The sequence below is a fragment of the Oncorhynchus clarkii genome, chromosome 6, assembly GCF_045791955.1.
Source record: "Oncorhynchus clarkii lewisi isolate Uvic-CL-2024 chromosome 6, UVic_Ocla_1.0, whole genome shotgun sequence".
NCBI lineage: Eukaryota > Metazoa > Chordata > Actinopteri > Salmoniformes > Salmonidae > Oncorhynchus > Oncorhynchus clarkii.
Window position 1 is genome coordinate 85,049,548 of NC_092152.1, and position 18,692 is coordinate 85,068,239.

At 44.5% G+C, this 18,692-nt stretch overlaps 1 protein-coding gene across 4 annotated transcripts in view; it reads right to left on the reverse strand.

Annotated features, from left to right (window-relative positions):
- The window catches only part of LOC139411745 (b(0,+)-type amino acid transporter 1-like), a 95,343-nt gene extending 87,486 nt beyond the window's left edge, over nucleotides 1-7,857 (reverse strand). For 2 of the 4 annotated variants that reach the window (XR_011634626.1, XM_071158440.1), the window contains exons 1-2: nucleotides 7,773-7,830; nucleotides 1,860-2,000 (exon numbers count right to left, since the gene is read on the reverse strand). Coding sequence is in view for 3 of the 4 variants with exons in the window: in XM_071158440.1 (XP_071014541.1) it covers nucleotides 1,860-1,994 (135 nt within the window). In the remaining variant the exon portion in view is untranslated. Of the gene's footprint in view, nucleotides 1-1,859; nucleotides 2,001-5,609; nucleotides 5,687-7,772 lie in introns of those variants that run through there. The other 2 variants (XM_071158439.1, XM_071158441.1) reach the window with 2 other exon arrangements.
- Nucleotides 7,858-18,692: the final 10,835 nt, after the last annotated feature.

Below are 18,692 nucleotides of genomic sequence, written 5' to 3' on the forward strand. Positions count from 1 at the left end.
GTTTCCTGTCTCTCTGTACCAGTGTATGTATCCCTGTGTTTCCTGTCTCTCTGTACCAGTGTATTTATCCCTGTGTTTCCTGTCTCTCTGTACCAGTGTATTTATCCCTGTGTTTCCTGTCTCTCTGTACCAGTGTATTTATCCCTGTGTTTCCTGTCTCTCTGTACCAGTGTATTTATCCCTGTGTTTCCTGTCTCTCTGTACCAGTGTATTTATCCCTGTGTTTCCTGTCTCTCTGTACCAGTGTATTTATCCCTGTGTTTCCTGTCTCTCTGTACCAGTGTATTTATCCCTGTGTTTCCTGTCTCTCTGTACCAGTGTATTTATCCCTGTGTTTCCTGTCTCTCTGTACCAGTGTGCCTGTGTTTCCTGTCTCTCTGTCCCAGTGTATTTATCCCTGTGTTTCCTGTCTCCCTGTACCAGTGTATTTGTCCCTGCGTTTCCTGTCTCGCTGTACCAGTGTATTTATCCCTGTGTTTCCTGTCTCTCTGTACCAGTGTATGTATCCCTGTGTTTCTGTCTCTCTGTACCAGTGTATTTATCCCTGTGTTTCCTGTCTCTCTGTCCCAGTGTATTTATCCCTGTGTTTCCTGTCTCTCTGTCCCAGTGTATGTTTTCCTGTGTTTCCTGTCTCTCTGTACCAGTGTATTTATCCCTGTGTTTCCTGTCTCTCTGTACCAGTGTATTTATCCCTGTGTTTCCTGTCTCTCTGTACCAGTGTATTTATCCCTGTGTTTCCTGTCTCTCTGTACCAGTGTATTTATCCCTGTGTTTCCTGTCTCTCTGTACCAGTGTATTTATCCCTGTGTTTCCTGTCTCTCTGTACCAGTGTATTTATCCCTGTGTTTCCTGTCTCTCTGTACCAGTGTATTTATCCCTGTGTTTCCTGTCTCTCTGTACCAGTGTATTTATCCCTGTGTTTCCTGTCTCTCTGTACCAGTGTATTTATCCCTGTGTTTCCTGTCTCTCTGTACCAGTGTATTTATCCCTGTGTTTCCTGTCTCTCTGTCCCAGTGTATTTATCCCTGTGTTTCCTGTCTCTCTGTACCAGTGTATTTATCCCTGTGTTTCCTGTCTCTCTGTCCCAGTGTATTTATCCCTGTGTTTCCTGTCTCTCTGTCCCAGTGTATGTATCCCTGTGTTTCCTGTCTCTCTGTCCCAGTGTCCCTGTGTTTCCTGTCTCTCTGTACCAGTGTATTTATCCCTGTGTTTCCTGTCTCTCTGTGCCAGTGTATGTATCCCTGTGTTTCCTGTCTCTCTGTACCAGTGTATTATCCCTGTGTTTCCTGTCTCTCTGTACCAGTGTATTTATCCCTGTGTTTCCTGTCTCTCTGTACCAGTGTATTTATCCCTGTGTTTCCTGTCTCTCTGTCCCAGTGTGACAATTGGGAACTTTTTCAACCACTAAAGTTATTATGAGAACTTTTGAGTAACGTATGTGTTTTTGCTCCTGCTGAGGTAGACTCCGTTTAACGCTTCATCCTTCATCCTTCTAGCTGGCTCAGTAATACCAGCCAGAGCCCTTCACCGTTGCTGCACTAGAAGTCTCTGCCGGCAGCCACCTGACTGACATGTCTAAAAGGAGACTGTTTACCAGTTGTTACTCCCTCCGAGAGTCACTTTTTGTTTGTTTGGGGGATGTCTGGAGACACGGCATGAGCAGTGGGGTGGTTTTAAAATGGTCTTTTGTCTGGCATCACACACACACACACACACACACACACACACACACACACACACACACACACACACACACACACACACACACACACACACACACACACACACACACACACACACACACACACACACACACACAGAGACAGACTAACACACATACTGTCCTCTACATTCCTCACCTCCTTCTGTAGCACGGTAGCCTTCACGTCTTCCTCAGCAGGCTTGGAGTGGGAGGCAGACATATTGGAGGTTGGGACGGGGGCGGGGCCTCCATTAAACATGTCCTTCCTCTTCCTCACACTGCCCTCGTCCATGTCACCCTGCTCACACACAAAGACGCACACAAACACGCACAAACAAACACGTAAGAGGACAATGTAAAGATGACGAGTCAGTTCTCATCAACTCCTCTTCATTCAAAGACTCAATCATGGAGACATACTGACAGTTAATGGCTGCTTCGCATGATGTATTGTTGTATCCACCTTCTTGCCCTTTGTGCTGTAGTCTGTGCCCAGTAATGTTTGTACCATGTTTTGTGCTGCTACCATGTTGTGTTTCTGCCATGCTGTGTTTTCATGTGTTTCTGCCGTGCTATGTTGTTGTCTTAGGTCTCTCTTTATGTCGTGTTGTGTTCTTTCTTGTCGGATGTACAGTACCAGCCAAAAGTTTGGACACACCAACTCATTCAAGGGTTTTTCTTTATTTTTACTATTTAGTAGAATAATAGTAAAGACATCAAAACTATGAAATATCACATATGGAATTACATTGGGGCAAAAAAGTATTCAGCCTCTTAAAGAAGAAGTTACAGGTCTGTGAGAGACAGAAATCTTTCTTGTTTGTAGGTGACCAAATACTTATTTTCCACCATAACCTTTTTTTCCACCTGTGGTGGCCATGCTGGTTAAGTGTGCCTTGAATTCTAAATAAATCACTGACAGCGTCACCAGCAAATCCCCCCACACCATCACACCTCCACCTCCATGCTTCACGGTGGGAACCACACATGCAGAGATCATCCGTTCACCTACTCTGCGTCTCACAAAGACATGGCGGTGGAAAGCAAAAATGGCAAATTTTGACTCATCAGACCAAAGGACAGATTTTCACCGGTCTAATGTCCATTGCTCGTGTTTCTTGACCCAGGCAAGTCTCTTCTTTTTATTGGTGTCCTTTAGTAGTGGTTTCTTTGTAGCAATTCGACCATGAAGGCCTGATTCATGCAGTCTCTGAACAGTTGATGTTAAGATGTGTCTGTTACTTGAACTCTGTGAAGCATTTATTTGGGCTGCAATCTGAGGTACAGTGAACTCTAATGAACTTATCCTCTGCAGCAGAGGTAACTCTGGGTCTTCCTTTCCTGTGGCGGTCCTCATGAGATACAGTTTCATTATCGCGCTTTATGTTTTTTGCGACTGCACTTGAAGAAACATAAAAGTTATTGAAATGTTCCGTATTGACTGACCTTCGTGTCTTAAAGTAATGATGGACTGTTGTTTCTCTTTGCTTATTTGAGCTGTTCTTGCCCTAATATGGACTTGGTCTTTTAGCAAATAGGGCTAACTGTCACAACTGATTGGCTCAAATGCATTAAGAAGGAAATAAATTCCACAAATTAACTTTTAACAAGACAAACCAGTTAATTGAAATACATTCCAGGTGAATATCTAATGAAGCTGGTTGAGAGGATCAGGATGTCACCCTACTATCTGTCTGTCTGTCTCTCTACCTGCCTGTCTGATGTCACCCTACTATCTGTCTGTCTGTCTGTCTGTCTGTCTGTCTGTCTGTCTGTCTGTCTGTCTGTCTGTCTGTCTGTCTGTCTCTCTACCTGACTGTCTGATGTCAACCTACTACCTGTATGTCTGTCTGTCTGTCTGTCTACCTGACTGTCTGATGCCACCCTACTATCTGTCTGTCTCTTTATCTTACTTACTGTCCCAGGTTTCTCGGGCGATTTCTAAGATTCACCAGGGTTGCTTCCCATATACCAGCTCAAAGGGTGAAAACCCCAGCTAGGCTTGGGGAACCTCTCTAATGGCAAACATCAGATAAGCAGTTTTTCCCCACCCTTATCAATTACCTTCCTTAGCATTGACTTCAGGGTGAGATTGAATCTCTCAACCAGCCCGCCCGTCTGTGGATGGTAAACCGATGTCCTCAGCTGTTTCACCTGCCACATCTTACAAAGGTCCGCCATAAAGCGGGACATAAAGGGGGTCCCCTGGTCAGTAAGGATCTCCTTTGGAATCCCTACCCTGGTGAACAGAGGCACTAATTCCTTGCCAATATTTTTGGAAGCCATCGTCCGAAGGGGAATGGCTTATTGTTAGCGAGTGGCATAATTTAGGATGACCAGAATGTATTGGTGCCGTCTTGCGGATTTGGGTAGCGGACCCACTATCCTTCGCTATCCTCTCAAATGGCATTTTGATTATGGGGAGTGGCACTAACAGGCTTCTAACAGCTGGTCGGGGAGCTGTTAACTGGCACTCAGGGCACTCTCCACAATGTCGAGCCACCTCAGTCTGAATTCCTGGCCAGTAAAACCTCCTTACAATCCGGTCTCGGGTTTTATCAATACCAAGGTGTGCCTCCTCCCAGAAAATGCCCATGAGCTAGGTCCAGTACTGTTCTCCGGTACCGGGTGGGGACCAACAACTGTTCCACCACATCAACCCTTATTTTTGAGACTCTGTACCCCAAACCCTTTCTCATGATGAAGTGGGAGAAACTATTGGGCATTGTCCTGTCATTTATGGGGGTACCATCTATGACTTGCACATCTGCTCCGACTTGCTGCATGGTTGGATCCTGGGTCTGGCCCATCCCAAAATTAGTCTGGGACCCTGCCAGGTCTGTTGGTTCTAGATTGTCGCCCTCTGGATCTTGATGGACCCCAGCCCCACTAGTACCAGGCTGCCCCTTATTGACGTGGTCTGCTCCTTCTTCCTCATCCTCCCCTACTAGCACCTGTGAGCTTGGTCCCTTGGGAGACTTTCTCTTTTCTTGGCTTTGGTTGAGGGCTACATGCTACATCCTGCTTGGTCAGGGGTGTTGGGCTTCTCAAATATGCCATTCTTTTGGCCTAACCTAGGAAAGTATCTACCCAGTATTACAACATACGCCATCTTCTGGACCACGCCGATCTCATAATCCAGCAGCTCGTCCTCCGTTTGTCTGCTCACTAAGGCCTTGGCGGATATCCTGACATGTATCTAGTTTATGAGTCGGCACTAGGTTTGCAACGACCATGGTTGACATGCTGCCGGAATCAAGCAGGGCTGCAACCTCTTTCCCATCAACCTTCACTGTGTACATATGTTTCTGTGGGGGGGGGGGGACCCCCTCAAACCTCGGTCCCGGTTTCTGTGGGGGGGAGACCCCTTAGACCTCGGTCCCGGTTTCTGTGGGGGGGGGGACCCCTCAAACCTTATCCTGTCCCCTGGTTCGCGAACAGTCTTATCCTGTCTCTTTATATAACAGATGTGTGACCAGGCTAATATTGGGCAATCTCTTTATATAACAGATGTGTGACCAGGCTAATACTGGGTGATCTCTTTATATAACAGATATGTTATATAGGCTAATATTGGGTGCTATCTATGACCTTGCCCATAGCATCTCAACCCACCTCCTGTATAGAAATGATACTCACCTCCTGTGTAGAAATGATACTCACCTCCTGTGTAGAAATGATACCCACCTCCTGTGTAGAAATGATACCCACCTCCTGTGTAGAAATGATACCCACCTCCTGTATAGAAATGATACCCACCTCCTGTGTAGAAATGATACCCACCTCCTGTATAGAAATGATACCCACCTCCTGTATAGAAATGATACCCACCTCCTGTATAGAAATGATACCTCCCCACCTCCTGTATAGAAATGATACCCACCTCCTGTATAGAAATGATACTCACCTCCTGTGTAGAAATGCTTGTAGTTGTGTTTGATGCAGGAACCCAGGGACGTCTTCAGATATCTCTCTGGAAGCCGAAACAAAGATGCACATATTGGAAATGCTTACACACACACACACACACACACACACACACACACACACACACACACACACACACACACACACACACACACACACACACACACACACACACACACACACACACACACACACGCACACACACACGCACACACACACACACACACACACAGTGGTGGAAAAAGTAAAGTGGTCAGTAAGAGTAAAGATCCCTGAATAGAAAATGACTCAAGTGAAAGTGAAAGTGACCCAGTGAGGTCTTTGGTTTTGGATATACTGAAGCATCAAAAGTAAAAGTATGAATAATTAAACATTTATTTTATTAAGTCATCCAGACGTCTTGTTTTTTTTTTCTTCCAGGAAGCCCGGGGCAAACTCCAACACTCAGACATAATTTAAAAACAAATAATTTGTGTTTAGTGATGACCAGGGATGTTCTCTGTTTAGTGAGTCCTCCAGATCAGAGGCAGTAGGGACGACCAGGGATGTTCTCTGTTTAGTGAGTCCTCCAGATCAGAGGCAGTAGGGATGACCAGGGATGTTCTCTGTTTAGTGAGTCCTCCAGATCAGAGGCAGTAGGGATGACCAGGGATGTTCTCTGTTTAGTGAGTCCTCCAGATCAGAGGCAGTAGGGATGACCAGGGATGTTCTCTGTTTAGTGAGACCTCCAGATCAGAGGCTGTAGAAATGACCAGGGATGTTCTCTGTTTAGTGAGTCCTCCAGATCAGAGGCAGTAGGGATGACCAGGGATGTTCTCTGTTTAGTGAGTCCTCCAGATCAAAGACAGTAGGGATGACCAGGGATGTTCTCTGTTTAGTGAGTCCTCCAGATCAGAGGCTGTAGAAATGACCAGGGATGTTCTCTGTTTAGTGAGTCCTCCAGATCAGAGGCAGTAGGGATGACCAGGGATGTTCTCTGTTTAGTGAGTCCTCCAGATCAGAGGCAGTAGGGATGACCAGGGATGTTCTCTGTTTAGTGAGTCCTCCAGATCAGAGGCAGTAGGGATGACCAGGGATGTTATCTTGATAAGTGTGTGAATTGGACCATTTTCCTGTCCTGCTAAGCATTCAAAATGTAACGAGTACTTTTGCGTGTCAGAGAAAATGTATGGACTAAAAAGCACATCATTTTCTTCAGGAATGTAGTGATGAAAAAATATACTATAAAGTACAGATACCCCAAAAACGACTTAAGTAGTACTTTAAAGTATTTTTACTGAAGTACTTTACACCACTGCAACAGCTCAGCTGATGGTCAGCCAGCCTGACAGCTCGCTGACTCTATATGACCTGGTTCTGTTAATGCCTGATCTATTACATCCTCTATGATAGACTGATAGACTGATAGACAGACAGCTACGAGGGTTAAGGTCAACTGGGGTGAAACAGAGTGAACACTTTCAACCAATGGTTTATAACTTTATATGACCTTGTTCTGTTAATGCTTGATCTGTTACAGACAGACAGACAGACAGACAGACAGACAGACAGACAGACAGACAGACAGACAGACCAGGCCACCACAGGGGTTATGTCCCATATGGCACCCTATTCCCTATCTAGTGTTCTACTGTTCTGTTCTGTTCTACTGTCCTCTTCTGTTCTACTGTTCTGTTCTACTGTCCTCTTCTGTTCTACTGTTCTGTTCTACTGTCCTCTTCTCTTCTACTGTCCTCTTCTGTTCTGTTCTACTGTTCTACTGTCCTCTTCTGTTCTACTGTCCTGTTCTGTTCTACTGTTCTACTGTCCACTTCTGTTCTGTTCTACTGTCCTGTTCTACTGTTCTTCTCTCCTCTTCTGTCCTGTTCTACTGTCCACTTCTGTTCTGTTCTACTGTCCTGTTCTGTTCTACTGTCCACTTCTGTTCTGTTCTACTGTCCTGTTCTGTCCTACTGTCCTCTTCTGTTCTGTTCTACTGTTCTACTGTCCTCTTCTGTTCTGTTCTACTGTTCTAATGTCCTCTTCTGTTCTGTTCTACCGCCTCTCATAATAACACACCATTTCCAGACCCACTGACTAAACTTGAAACCCCCAGTCATAAATTCCTCTCCTCTCTGACACAGCTGGCATCAACAAGACTCACCTGATAGCAGCAGAAATCATCAACTAGAGATAGATCTACTACGATGCACAACACATTCCTCTGTGGGTCTCAACTACTCCTGACTGCCTCCCTGAGACAAAGAACACATTATGGGAGGAGGAACAGAGACTCAACACTCCGTCTGATTGGAGGACACAGGGGCTGGAGAACAGGGAGGTAGGAGGAGGCAGGGACTGTGTTTCAGACATAAGGAAGTGGATGGCTGCAAACGTTCTACTTTTAAACTCGAACAAAACAGAGATGTTTGTTCTAGGTCCCAAGAAACAAAGAGATATTCTGTTGAATCTGACAATTAATTTGTACAGTAGTCTCAAATAAAATGTGAAGGACTTCGGCGTTACTCTGGACCCTGATCTCTCTGTTGACGAACATATCAAGACTGTTTCAAGGACAGCTTTTTTCCATCTACGTAACATTGCAAAAATCAGAAACTTTCTGTCCAAAATGATGCAGAAAAATGAATCCATGCTTTTGTTACTTCTAGGTTAGACTACTGCAATGCTCTACTTTCCGGCTACCCGGATAAAGCACTAAATAAACTTCAGTTAGTGCTAAATACGGCTGCTAGAATCCTGACTAGAACCAAAAAATGTATCATATTACTCCAGTGCTAGCCTCCCTACACTGGCTTCCTGTTAAGGCAAGGGCTGATTTCAAGGTTTTACTGCTAACCTACAAAGCATTACACGGGCTTGCTTCTACCTATCTTTCCGATTTGGTCCTGTCGTACATACCTACACGTACGCTACGGTCACAAGACGCAGGCCTCCTAATTGTCCCTAGAATTTCTAGGCAAACAGCTGGAGGCAGGGCTGTCTCCTATAGAGCTCAATTTTTATGGAATGGTCTGCCTACCCATGTGAGAGACGCAGACTCGGTCTCAACCTTTAAATCTTTACTGAAGACTCATCTCTTCAGTGGGTCATATGATTGAGTGTAGTCTGGCCCAGGAGTGTGAAGGTGAACGGAAAGGCTCTGGAGCAACGAACCGCCCTTGCTGTCTCTGCCTGGCCGGTTCCCCTCTTTCCACTGGGATTCTCTGCCTCTAACCCTATTACAGGGGCTGAGTCACTGGCTTACTAGGGCTCTTTCATACCGTCCCTAGGAGGGGTGCGTCACTTGAGTGGGTTGAGTCACTGACGTGATCTTCCTGTCTGGGTTGGCGCCCACCCCCCTTTGGGTTGTGCCGTGGCGGAGATCTTTGTGGGCTATACTCGGCCTTGTCTCAGGATGGTAAGTTGGTGGTTGAAGATGTCCCTCTAGTGGTGTGGGGGCTGTGCTTTGGCAAAGTGGGTGGGGTTATATCCTTCGTGTTTGGTCCTGTCCGGGGGTATCATCGGATGGGGCCACAGTGTCTTCTGACCCCTCCTGTCTCAGCCTCCAGTATTTATGCTGCAGTAGTTTATGTGTCGGGGGGCTAGGGTCAGTTTGATATACAGTGCCTTGCGAAAGTATTCGGCCCCCTTGAACTTTGCGACCTTTTGCCACATTTCAGGCTTCAAACATAAAGATATAAAACTGTATTTTTTTGTGAAGAATCAACAACAAGTGGGACACAATCATGAAGTGAAAAAAAAAATACAGTTTTATATCTTTATGTTTGAAGCCTGAAATGTGGCAAACGGTCGCAAAGTTCAAGGGGGCCGAATACTTTCGCAAGGCACTGTATCTGGAGTACTTCTCCTGTCTTATCCGGTGTCCTGTGTGAATTTAAGTGTGCTCTCTCTAATTCTCTTTCTTTCTTTCTCTCTCTCGGAGGACCTGAGCCCTAGGACCATGCCTCAGGACTGCTGTCCACAGTCCACCTGGCCGTGCTGCTGCTCCAGTTTCAACTGTTCTGCCTGCAGCTATGGAACCCTGACCTGTTCACCGGACGTGCTACCTGTCCCAGACCTGCTGTTTTCAACTCTCTAGAGACAGCAGGAACGGTAGAGATACTCTTAATGATCGGGTATGAAAAGCCAAATGACATTTACTCCTGAGGTGCTGACTTGCTGCACCCTCGACAACTACTGTGATTATTATTATTTGACCATGCTGGTAATTTATGAACATTTGAACATCTTGGCCATTTTCTGTTATAATCTCCACCCGGCACAGCCAGAAGAGGACTGGCCACCCCTCATAGCCCGGTTCCTCTCTAGGTTTCTTCCTAGATTTTGGCCTTTCTAGGGAGTTTTTCCTAGCCACCGTGCTTCTACACCTGCATTGCTTGCTGTTTGGGGTTTTAGGCTGGGTTTCTGTACAGCACTTTGATATATCAGCTGGTGTAAGAAGGGCTTTATAAATACATTTGATTTGATGACTGGAGAACAGGGAGGTGGGGGGAGGCAGGGACTGGAGAACAGGGAGGTAGGAGGAGGCAGGGGCTGGAGAACAGGGAGGTAGGAGGAGGCAGGGGCTGGAGAACAGGGAGGAAGGAGGAGGCAGGGGCTGAAGAACAGGGAGGTAGGAGGAGGCAGGGGCTGGAGAACAGGAAGGTAGGAGGAGGCAGGGGCTGGAGAACAAGGAGGTTGAGTCATCCCTGGTTAGGAGAACAGGGAGGTAGAGTCATCCCTGGTTAGGAGAACAAGGAGGTTGAGTCATCCCTGGTTAGGAGAACAGGGAGGTAAAGTCATCCCTGGTTAGGAGAACAGGGAGGTAGAGACTACCAGACTAACCAGCTGAACCAGCTGAAGGGGTTTGCTACCAGACTAACCAGCTGAAGGGGTTTTCTACCAGACTAACCAGCTGAACCAGCTGAAGGGGTTTGCTACCAGACTAACCAGCTGAACCAGCTGAAGGGGTTTACTACCAGACTAACCAGCTGAACCAGCTGAAGGGGTTTGCTACCAGACTAACCAGCTGAACCAGCTGAAGGGGTTTGCTACCAGACTAACCAGCTGAACCAGCTGAAGGGGTTTGCTACCAGACTAACCAGCTGAACCAGCTGAAGGGGTTTGCTACCAGACTAACCAGCTGAAGGGGTTTGCTACCAGACTAACCAGCTGAACCAGCTGAAGGGGTTTGCTACCAGACTAACCAGCTGAACCAGCTGAAGGGGTTTTCTACCAGACTAACCAGCTGAACCAGCTGAAGGGGTTTGCTACCAGACTAACCAGCTGAACCAGCTGAAGGGGTTTTCTACCAGACTAACCAGCTGAAGGGGTTTTCTACCAGACTAACCAGCTGAAGGGGTTTGCTACCAGACTAACCAGCTGAACCAGCTGAAGGGGTTTTCTACCAGACTAACCAGCTGAACCAGCTGAAGGGGTTTACTACCAGACTAACCAGCTGAACCAGCTGAAGGGGTTTGCTACCAGACTAACCAGCTGAACCAGCTGAAACCCTGGGTGCCTGTTCTTTCTTCATCAATAGTAGAGCCACTCCAGACTAACCGGCTGAACCAGCTGAAACCCTGGGTGACTGTTCTTTCTTCATCCATAGTAGAGCCACTCCAGACTAACCAGCTGAACCAGCTGAAACCCTGGGTGACTGTTCTTTCTTCATCAATAGTAGAGCCACTCCAGACTAACCAGCTGAACCAGCTGAAGCCCTGGGTGACTGTTCTTTCTTCATCAATAGTAGAGCCACTCCAGACTAACCAGCTGAAACCCTGGGTGACTGTTCTTTCTTCATCAATAGTAGAGCCACTCCAGACAGACACTAGACCTCTGCTTTGCTCTGTAGTGAACAACTCCTAACAAGTCCAACTATTGAATTCTGAAAGATACTGTTCTTAATTATACAACTACCTTCGTAGTGGAGATGCTGAAAAAAATGTTTTTCCTTCATTACAGAAGGTCCGGTCCGCTAATACTAGTACACACACACACACACACACACACACACACACACACACACACACACACACACACACACACACACACACACACACACACACACACACACACACACACACACACACACACACACACACACCTGATCTGATAGGGGAAGAGATGACACTAGGAACACAGCCAGTCACTGTCATGTGAAGTGCAGCACTGACACCTGCTGGTGAATCTGTATAACAGACTGATGGGTGAGGACACATCCCAAATGGTACCCTAATCTGAATAACAGACTGATGGGTGAGGACACACATCCCAAATGGCACCCTAATCTGTATAACAGACTGATGGGTGAGGATACACATCCCAAATGGTACCCTAATCTGTATAACAGACTGATGGGTGAGGATACACATCCCAAATGGTACCCTAATCTGTATAACAGACTGATGGGTGAGGACACACATCCCAAATGGCACCCTAATCTGTATAACAGACTGATGGGTGAGGATACACATCCCAAATGGTACCCTAATCTGTATAACAGACTGATGGGTGAGGATACACATCCCAAATGGTACCCTAATCTGTATAACAGACTGATGGGTAAGGACACACATCCCAGATGGAAACTGATCTGAATAACAGACCGATGGGTGAGGATACACATCCCAGATGGAAACTGATCTGAATAACAGACTGATGGGTGAGGATACACATCCCAGATGGAAACTGATCTGAATAACAGACCGATGGGTGAGGATACACATCCCAAATGGCACCCATGAGATTCTGTAGTTATATTGAGGGGAAACACAGGAGTCATGAGTCTTTGTAGTTATATTGAGGGGCAACTTAGGAGCCATGAGTCTGTAGTTATGCCTCCCCGGTCCACCTCTCTCCACGGTAAGCACGGGGAGTTGGCTCAGGTCTCCTCCCAGACTTAGCCACACTCCCCGTGTGCCCCTCCCAATAAATATTTGAGGCTGCCTCTCGTCCCAGCCTTGCTGTCGCGCTGCCTCCTCATACCACGTCCGCTCAGCTTTCGCTGCCTCCAGCTCTGCTTTGGGACGGCGATATTCCCCAGCCCAGGGTCCCTTGCCGTCCAGAATCTCCTCCCATGTCCAGGAGTCCCGAGATTTCTGCTGCTGCCCGATACCACGCTGCTTGGTCCTTTGGCGGTGGGTGATTCTGTAACGGATGTTGGCGGTGGAAGAAGGTGAGGACCAATGCGCAACGTGGTAAGTGTCCATCTTTTTAATAAAGAAATTGAACACTGAACAAAAACAACAAAGTGAACGAACGAAACCGAAACAGTCTTGTCTGGTGACATACACAAAGACAGAAAACAATCACCCACGAAACACAGGTGGGGAAAAGGCTACCTAAGTATTATTCTCAATCAGAGACAACTAACGACACCTGCCTCTGATTGAGAACCATACCAGGCCAAACGCAAAACACAACATAGAAAAACGAACATAGACAACCCACCCCAACTCACGCCCCGACCAACCTAAAACAAAGACATAACAAAAGAACTAAGGTCAGAACGTGACATACTGTCATCTTTACCTCCAAGCGTTTATTAAAGTTGGATAATCTTTGGATGCCGACAGCAGTCTCACCGTTGGAAGAAATAGACTGTAGCCTACAAAATCCTTATCCTGCTCTAAACACATTTGTTGTGTCATCAAAGTGGTCTCTGATTGGTGGTCATCATTTGGTGTGTCATCACAGTGGTCTCTGACTTGTGGTCAGACTCGCTCGGGGTGGAACAAATTTAAACTTGCACCTTTTTTCAATGCTGATTTGAATGTCGTTGAGAAAACAGAGAAGTGTCAAAAATGTGTTTTTCACAAACATTCTTCTGAACTGAAAAGCAAGCACATGTAATCCGTTACTCCCCAACCCTGTTTGTCAGAAGGGGGACATGTCAGAAGGGGTACATGTCAGAAGGGGGACATGTGAGAAGGGGGACATGTCAGAAGGGGGACATGTGAGAAGGGGGACATGTCAGAAGGGTGACATGTCAGAAGGGGGACATGTCAGAATGGGGACATGTCAGAAGGGGGACATGTCAGAAGGGGGACATGTCAGAAGGGGGACATCTCAGAAGGGGGACATGTCAGAAGGGGGACATGTCAGAAGGGGAACATGTCAGAAGGGCGACATGTCAGAAGGGGGACATGTCAGAAGGGGGACATGTCAGAAGGGGGACATGTCAGAAGGGGGACATGACAGAAGGGGGATTTGTAAGAAGGGGGACAGAAGGGGGACTTGTCAGAAGGGGGACATGTCAGAAGGGGGACATGTCAGAAGGGGGACATGTGAGAAGGGGGACATGTCAGAAGGGGGACATGTCAGAAGGGGGATTTGTAAGAAGGGGGACATGTCAGAAGGGGGACATGTCAGAAGGGGGACATGTCAGAAGGGGGACATCTCAGAAGGGAGACATCTCAGAAGGGGGACATGTCAGAAGGGGGACATGTCAGAAGGGGGACATGTCAGAAGGGGGACATCTCAGAAGGGAGACATGTCAGAAGGGGGACATGTCAGAAGGGGGACATGTCAGAAGGTGGACATGTCAGAAGGGGGACATGTCAGAAGGGGGACATGTCAGAAGGGGGACATGTCAGAAGGGGGACATGTCAAATGGACCGTTTGAACTAAGACAACTCAAAGGACTGTGGTTCCACTATGTAGTGTGTTTTTAGTCATCGTAGTGTAATCAATAGATAGACCGTGGTGGCGTTGGGTTTATTGAGTCCATAAACATTCACATCTGCCCTTTTAGCAAATCAGCAGATGGCCACTTTACTCCAATAAAGTTTCACCTTCCGCTGTGCTCATCTCATCTGTGCTTTACAGGAAGCCCGAGACCTCCTCTATGAACCCTGCAGGGTCTATAGTAGTGCCACTATATAGGGAACAGGGTGCCATAGGGCTCACCTTCCGCTGTGCTCATCTCATCTGTGCTTTACAGGAAGCCCGAGACCTCCTCTATGAACCCTGCAGGTCATATAAATCTACCAGGCGTCCCAAACCATACCCTATCTCCTTATTAATGTGCACTGATTTTGAGCAAGGCCCAGTTGTGCACAATATGGAATAGGGCTCTGGTCAAAAAGTAGTGCACTATATAGGGAATAGGGCTCTGGTCTATAGTAGTACCACTATATAGGGAATAGGGCTCTGGTCTATAGTAGTACCACTATATAGGGAATAGGGCCCTGGTCTATAGTAGTACCACTATATAGGGAATAGGGCTCTGGTCTATAGTAGTACCACTATATAGGGAATAGGGCCCTGGTCTATAGTAGTACCACTATATAGGGAATAGGGTTCTGGTCTATAGTAGTACCACTATATAGGGAATAGGGCCCTGGTCTATAGTAGTACCACTATATAGGGAATAGGGCTGTGGTCTATAGTAGTACCACTATATAGGGAATAGGACTCTGGTCTATAGTAGTACCACTATATAGGGAATAGGGCTCTGGTCTATAGTAGTACCACTATATAGGGGATAGGGCTCTGGTCTATAGTAGTACCACTATATAGGGAATAGGACTCTGGTATATAGTAGTACCACTATGTAGGGAATAGGTCTCTGGTCTATAGTGGTACCACTATATAGGGAATAGGGCTCTGGTCTATAGTGGTACCACTATATAGGGAATAGGGCTCTGGTCTAAAGCAGTGCCCTATATAGGGCCCTGGTCTCTGGTCTAAAGTCGTGCAGGGTTCCATTTGGGACACAGTGATAGACTGCATAAGGGTGATGGAGGTTTTAAGTATTTACTATGTACTTTTACATAAAGCCACTGAAGCACCAACTGTGGATTACTGATTGAAACAGTCCTGCAGTAAACCACAGCTCTGCTACAGTCAGTGATGTTGACAGTGGTTCTTATGGAACAGGAAAGAGGAATGAAGAGCACATTGAATTAGAGCTACTACCACCTGAGCAGTCAAATATACAACGAAAAGATTCCTTTACAACATGATTATTGGACATAAATATGAGATTTATAATGTAACTCCAGTAGTTTATATCCTAGTGTAACTCCAGTAGTTTATATCCTAGTGTAACTCCAGTAGTTTATATCCTAGTGTAACTCCAGTAGTTTATAGTGTAACTCCAGTAGTTTATATCCTAGTGTAACTCCAGTAGTTTATATCCTAGTGTAACTCTAGTAGTTTATATCCTAGTGTAACTCCAGTAGGTTATATCCTAGTGTAACTCCAGTAGTTTATATCCTAGTGTAACTCCAGTAGTTTATATCCTAGTGTAACTCCAGTAGTTTATATCCTAGTGTAACTCCAGTAGTTTTATAGTGTATCTCCAGTAGTTTATATCCTAGTGTAACTCCAGTAGTTTATATCCTAGTGTAACTCCAGTAGTTTTATAGTGTAACTCCAGTAGTTTATATCCTAGTGTAACTCCAGTAGTTTATAGTGTAACTCCAGTAGTTTATATCCTAGTGTAACTCCAGTAGTTTATATCCTAGTGTAACTCCAGTAGTTTTATAGTGTAACTCCAGTAGTTTATATCCTAGTGTAACTCCAGTAGTTTATAGTGTAACTCCAGTAGTTTATATCCTAGTGTAACTCCAGTAGTTTTATAGTGTAACTCCAGTAGTTTTATAGTGTAACTCCAGTAGTTTATATCCTAGTGTAACTCCAGTAGTTTATATCCTAGTGTAACTCCAGTAGTTTATATCCTAGTGTAACTCCAGTAGTTTATAGTGTAACTCCAGTAGTTTATATCCTAGTGTAACTCCAGTAGTTTATAGTGTAACTCCAGTAGTTTATAGTGTAACTCCAGTAGTTTATATCCTAGTGTAACTCCAGTAGTTTGTATCCTAGTGTAACTCCAGTAGTTTATATCCTAGTGTAACTCCAGTAGTTTATATCCTAGTGTAACTCCAGTAGTTTATATCCTAGTGTAACTCCAGTAGTTTATATCCTAGTGTAACTCCAGTAGTTTATATCCTAGTGTAACTCCAGTAGTTTTATAGTGTAACTCCAGTAGTTTATATCCTAGTGTAACTCCAGTAGTTTATATCCTAGTGTAACTCCAGTAGTTTATATCCTAGTGTAACTCCAGTAGGTTATATCCTAGTGTAACTCCAGTAGTTTATAGTGTAACTCCAGTAGTTTATATCCTAGTGTAACTCCAGTAGTTTATATCCTAGTGTAACTCCAGTAGGTTATATCCTAGTGTAACTCCAGTAGTTTATAGTGTAACTCCAGTAGTTTATAGTGTAACTCCAGTAGTTTATAGTGTAACTCCAGTAGTTTATATCCTAGTGTAACTCCAGTAGTTTGTATCCTAGTGTAACTCCAGTAGTTTATATCCTAGTGTAACTCCAGTAGTTTATATCCTAGTGTAACTCCAGTAGTTTATATACTAGTGTAACTCCAGTAGTTTATATCCTAGTGTAACTCCAGTAGTTTTATAGTGTAACTCCAGTAGTTTATATCCTAGTGTAACTCCAGTAGTTTATATCCTAGTGTAACTCCAGTAGTTTATATCCTAGTGTACCTCCAGTAGTTTATATCCTAGTGTAACTCCAGTAGTTTATAGTTTAACTCCAGTAGTTTATAGTGTAACTCCAGTAGTTTATAGTGTAACTCCAGTAGTTTATATCCTAGTGTAACTCCAGTAGGTTATATCCTAGTGTAACTCCAGTAGTTTATATCCTAGTGTAACTCCAGTAGTTTATATCCTAGTGTAACTCCAGTAGTTTATAGTTTAACTCCAGTAGTTTTATAGTGTAACTCCAGTAGTTTTATAGTGTAACTCCAGTAGTTTTATAGTGTAACTCCAGTAGTTTTATAGTTTAACTCCAGTAGTTTATAGTGTAACTCCAGTAGTTTATAGTGTAACTCCAGTAGTTTATATCCTAGTGTAACTCCAGTAGTTTTATAGTGTAACTCCAGTAGTTTATATCCTAGTGTAACTCCAGTAGTTTATAGTGTAACTCCAGTAGTTTATAGTGTAACTCCAGTAGTTTATATCCTAGTGTAACTCCAGTAGTTTATATCCTAGTGTAACTCCAGTAGTTTATATCCTAGTGTAACTCCAGTAGTTTATATCCTAGTGTAACTCCAGTAGTTTATAGTGTAACTCCAGTAGTTTATATCCTAGTGTTACTCCAGTAGTTTATATCCTAGTGTAACTCCAGTAGTTTATATCCTAGTGTAACTCCAGTAGTTTATATCCTAGTGTAACTCCAGTAGTTTATAGTGTAACTCCAGTAGTTTATATCCTAGTGTAACTCCAGTAGTTTATATCCTAGTGTAACTCCAGTAGTTTATATCCTAGTGTAACTCCAGTAGTTTATAGTGTAACTCCAGTAGTTTATAGTGTAACTCCAGTAGTTTATAGTGTAACTCCAGTAGTTTTTAGTGTACTCCAGTAGTTTATATCCTAGTGTAACTCCAGTAGTTTATAGTGTAACTCCAGTAGTTTATATCCTAGTGTAACTCCAGTAGTTTATATCCTAGTGTAACTCCAGTAGTTTATAGTGTAACTCCAGTAGTTTATAGTGTAACTCCAGTAGTTTATATCCTAGTGTAACTCCAGTAGTTTATATCCTAGTGTATCTCCAGTAGTTTATAGTGTAACTCCAGTAGTTTATATCCTAGTGTAACTCCAGTAGTTTATAGTGTAACTCCAGTAGTTTATATCCTAGTGTAACTCCAGTAGGTTATAGTGTATCTCCAGTAGTTTATAGTGTAACTCCAGTAGTTTATATCCTAGTGTAACTCCAGTAGTTTATAGTTTAACTCCAGTAGTTTTATAGTGTAACTCCAGTAGTTTTATAGTGTAACTCCAGTAGTTTATAGTGTAACTCCAGTAGTTTATATCCTAGTGTAACTCCAGTAGTTTATAGTGTAACTCCAGTAGTTTATAGTGTAACTCCAGTAGTTTATATCCTAGTGTAACTCCAGTAGTTTATATCCTAGTGTAACTCCAGTAGTTTATAGTTTAACTCTAGTAGTTTATAGTGTAACTCCAGTAGTTTATATCCTAGTGTAACTCCAGTAGTTTATAGTGTAACTCCAGTAGTTTATAGTGTAACTCCAGTAGTTTATATCCTAGTGTAACTCCAGT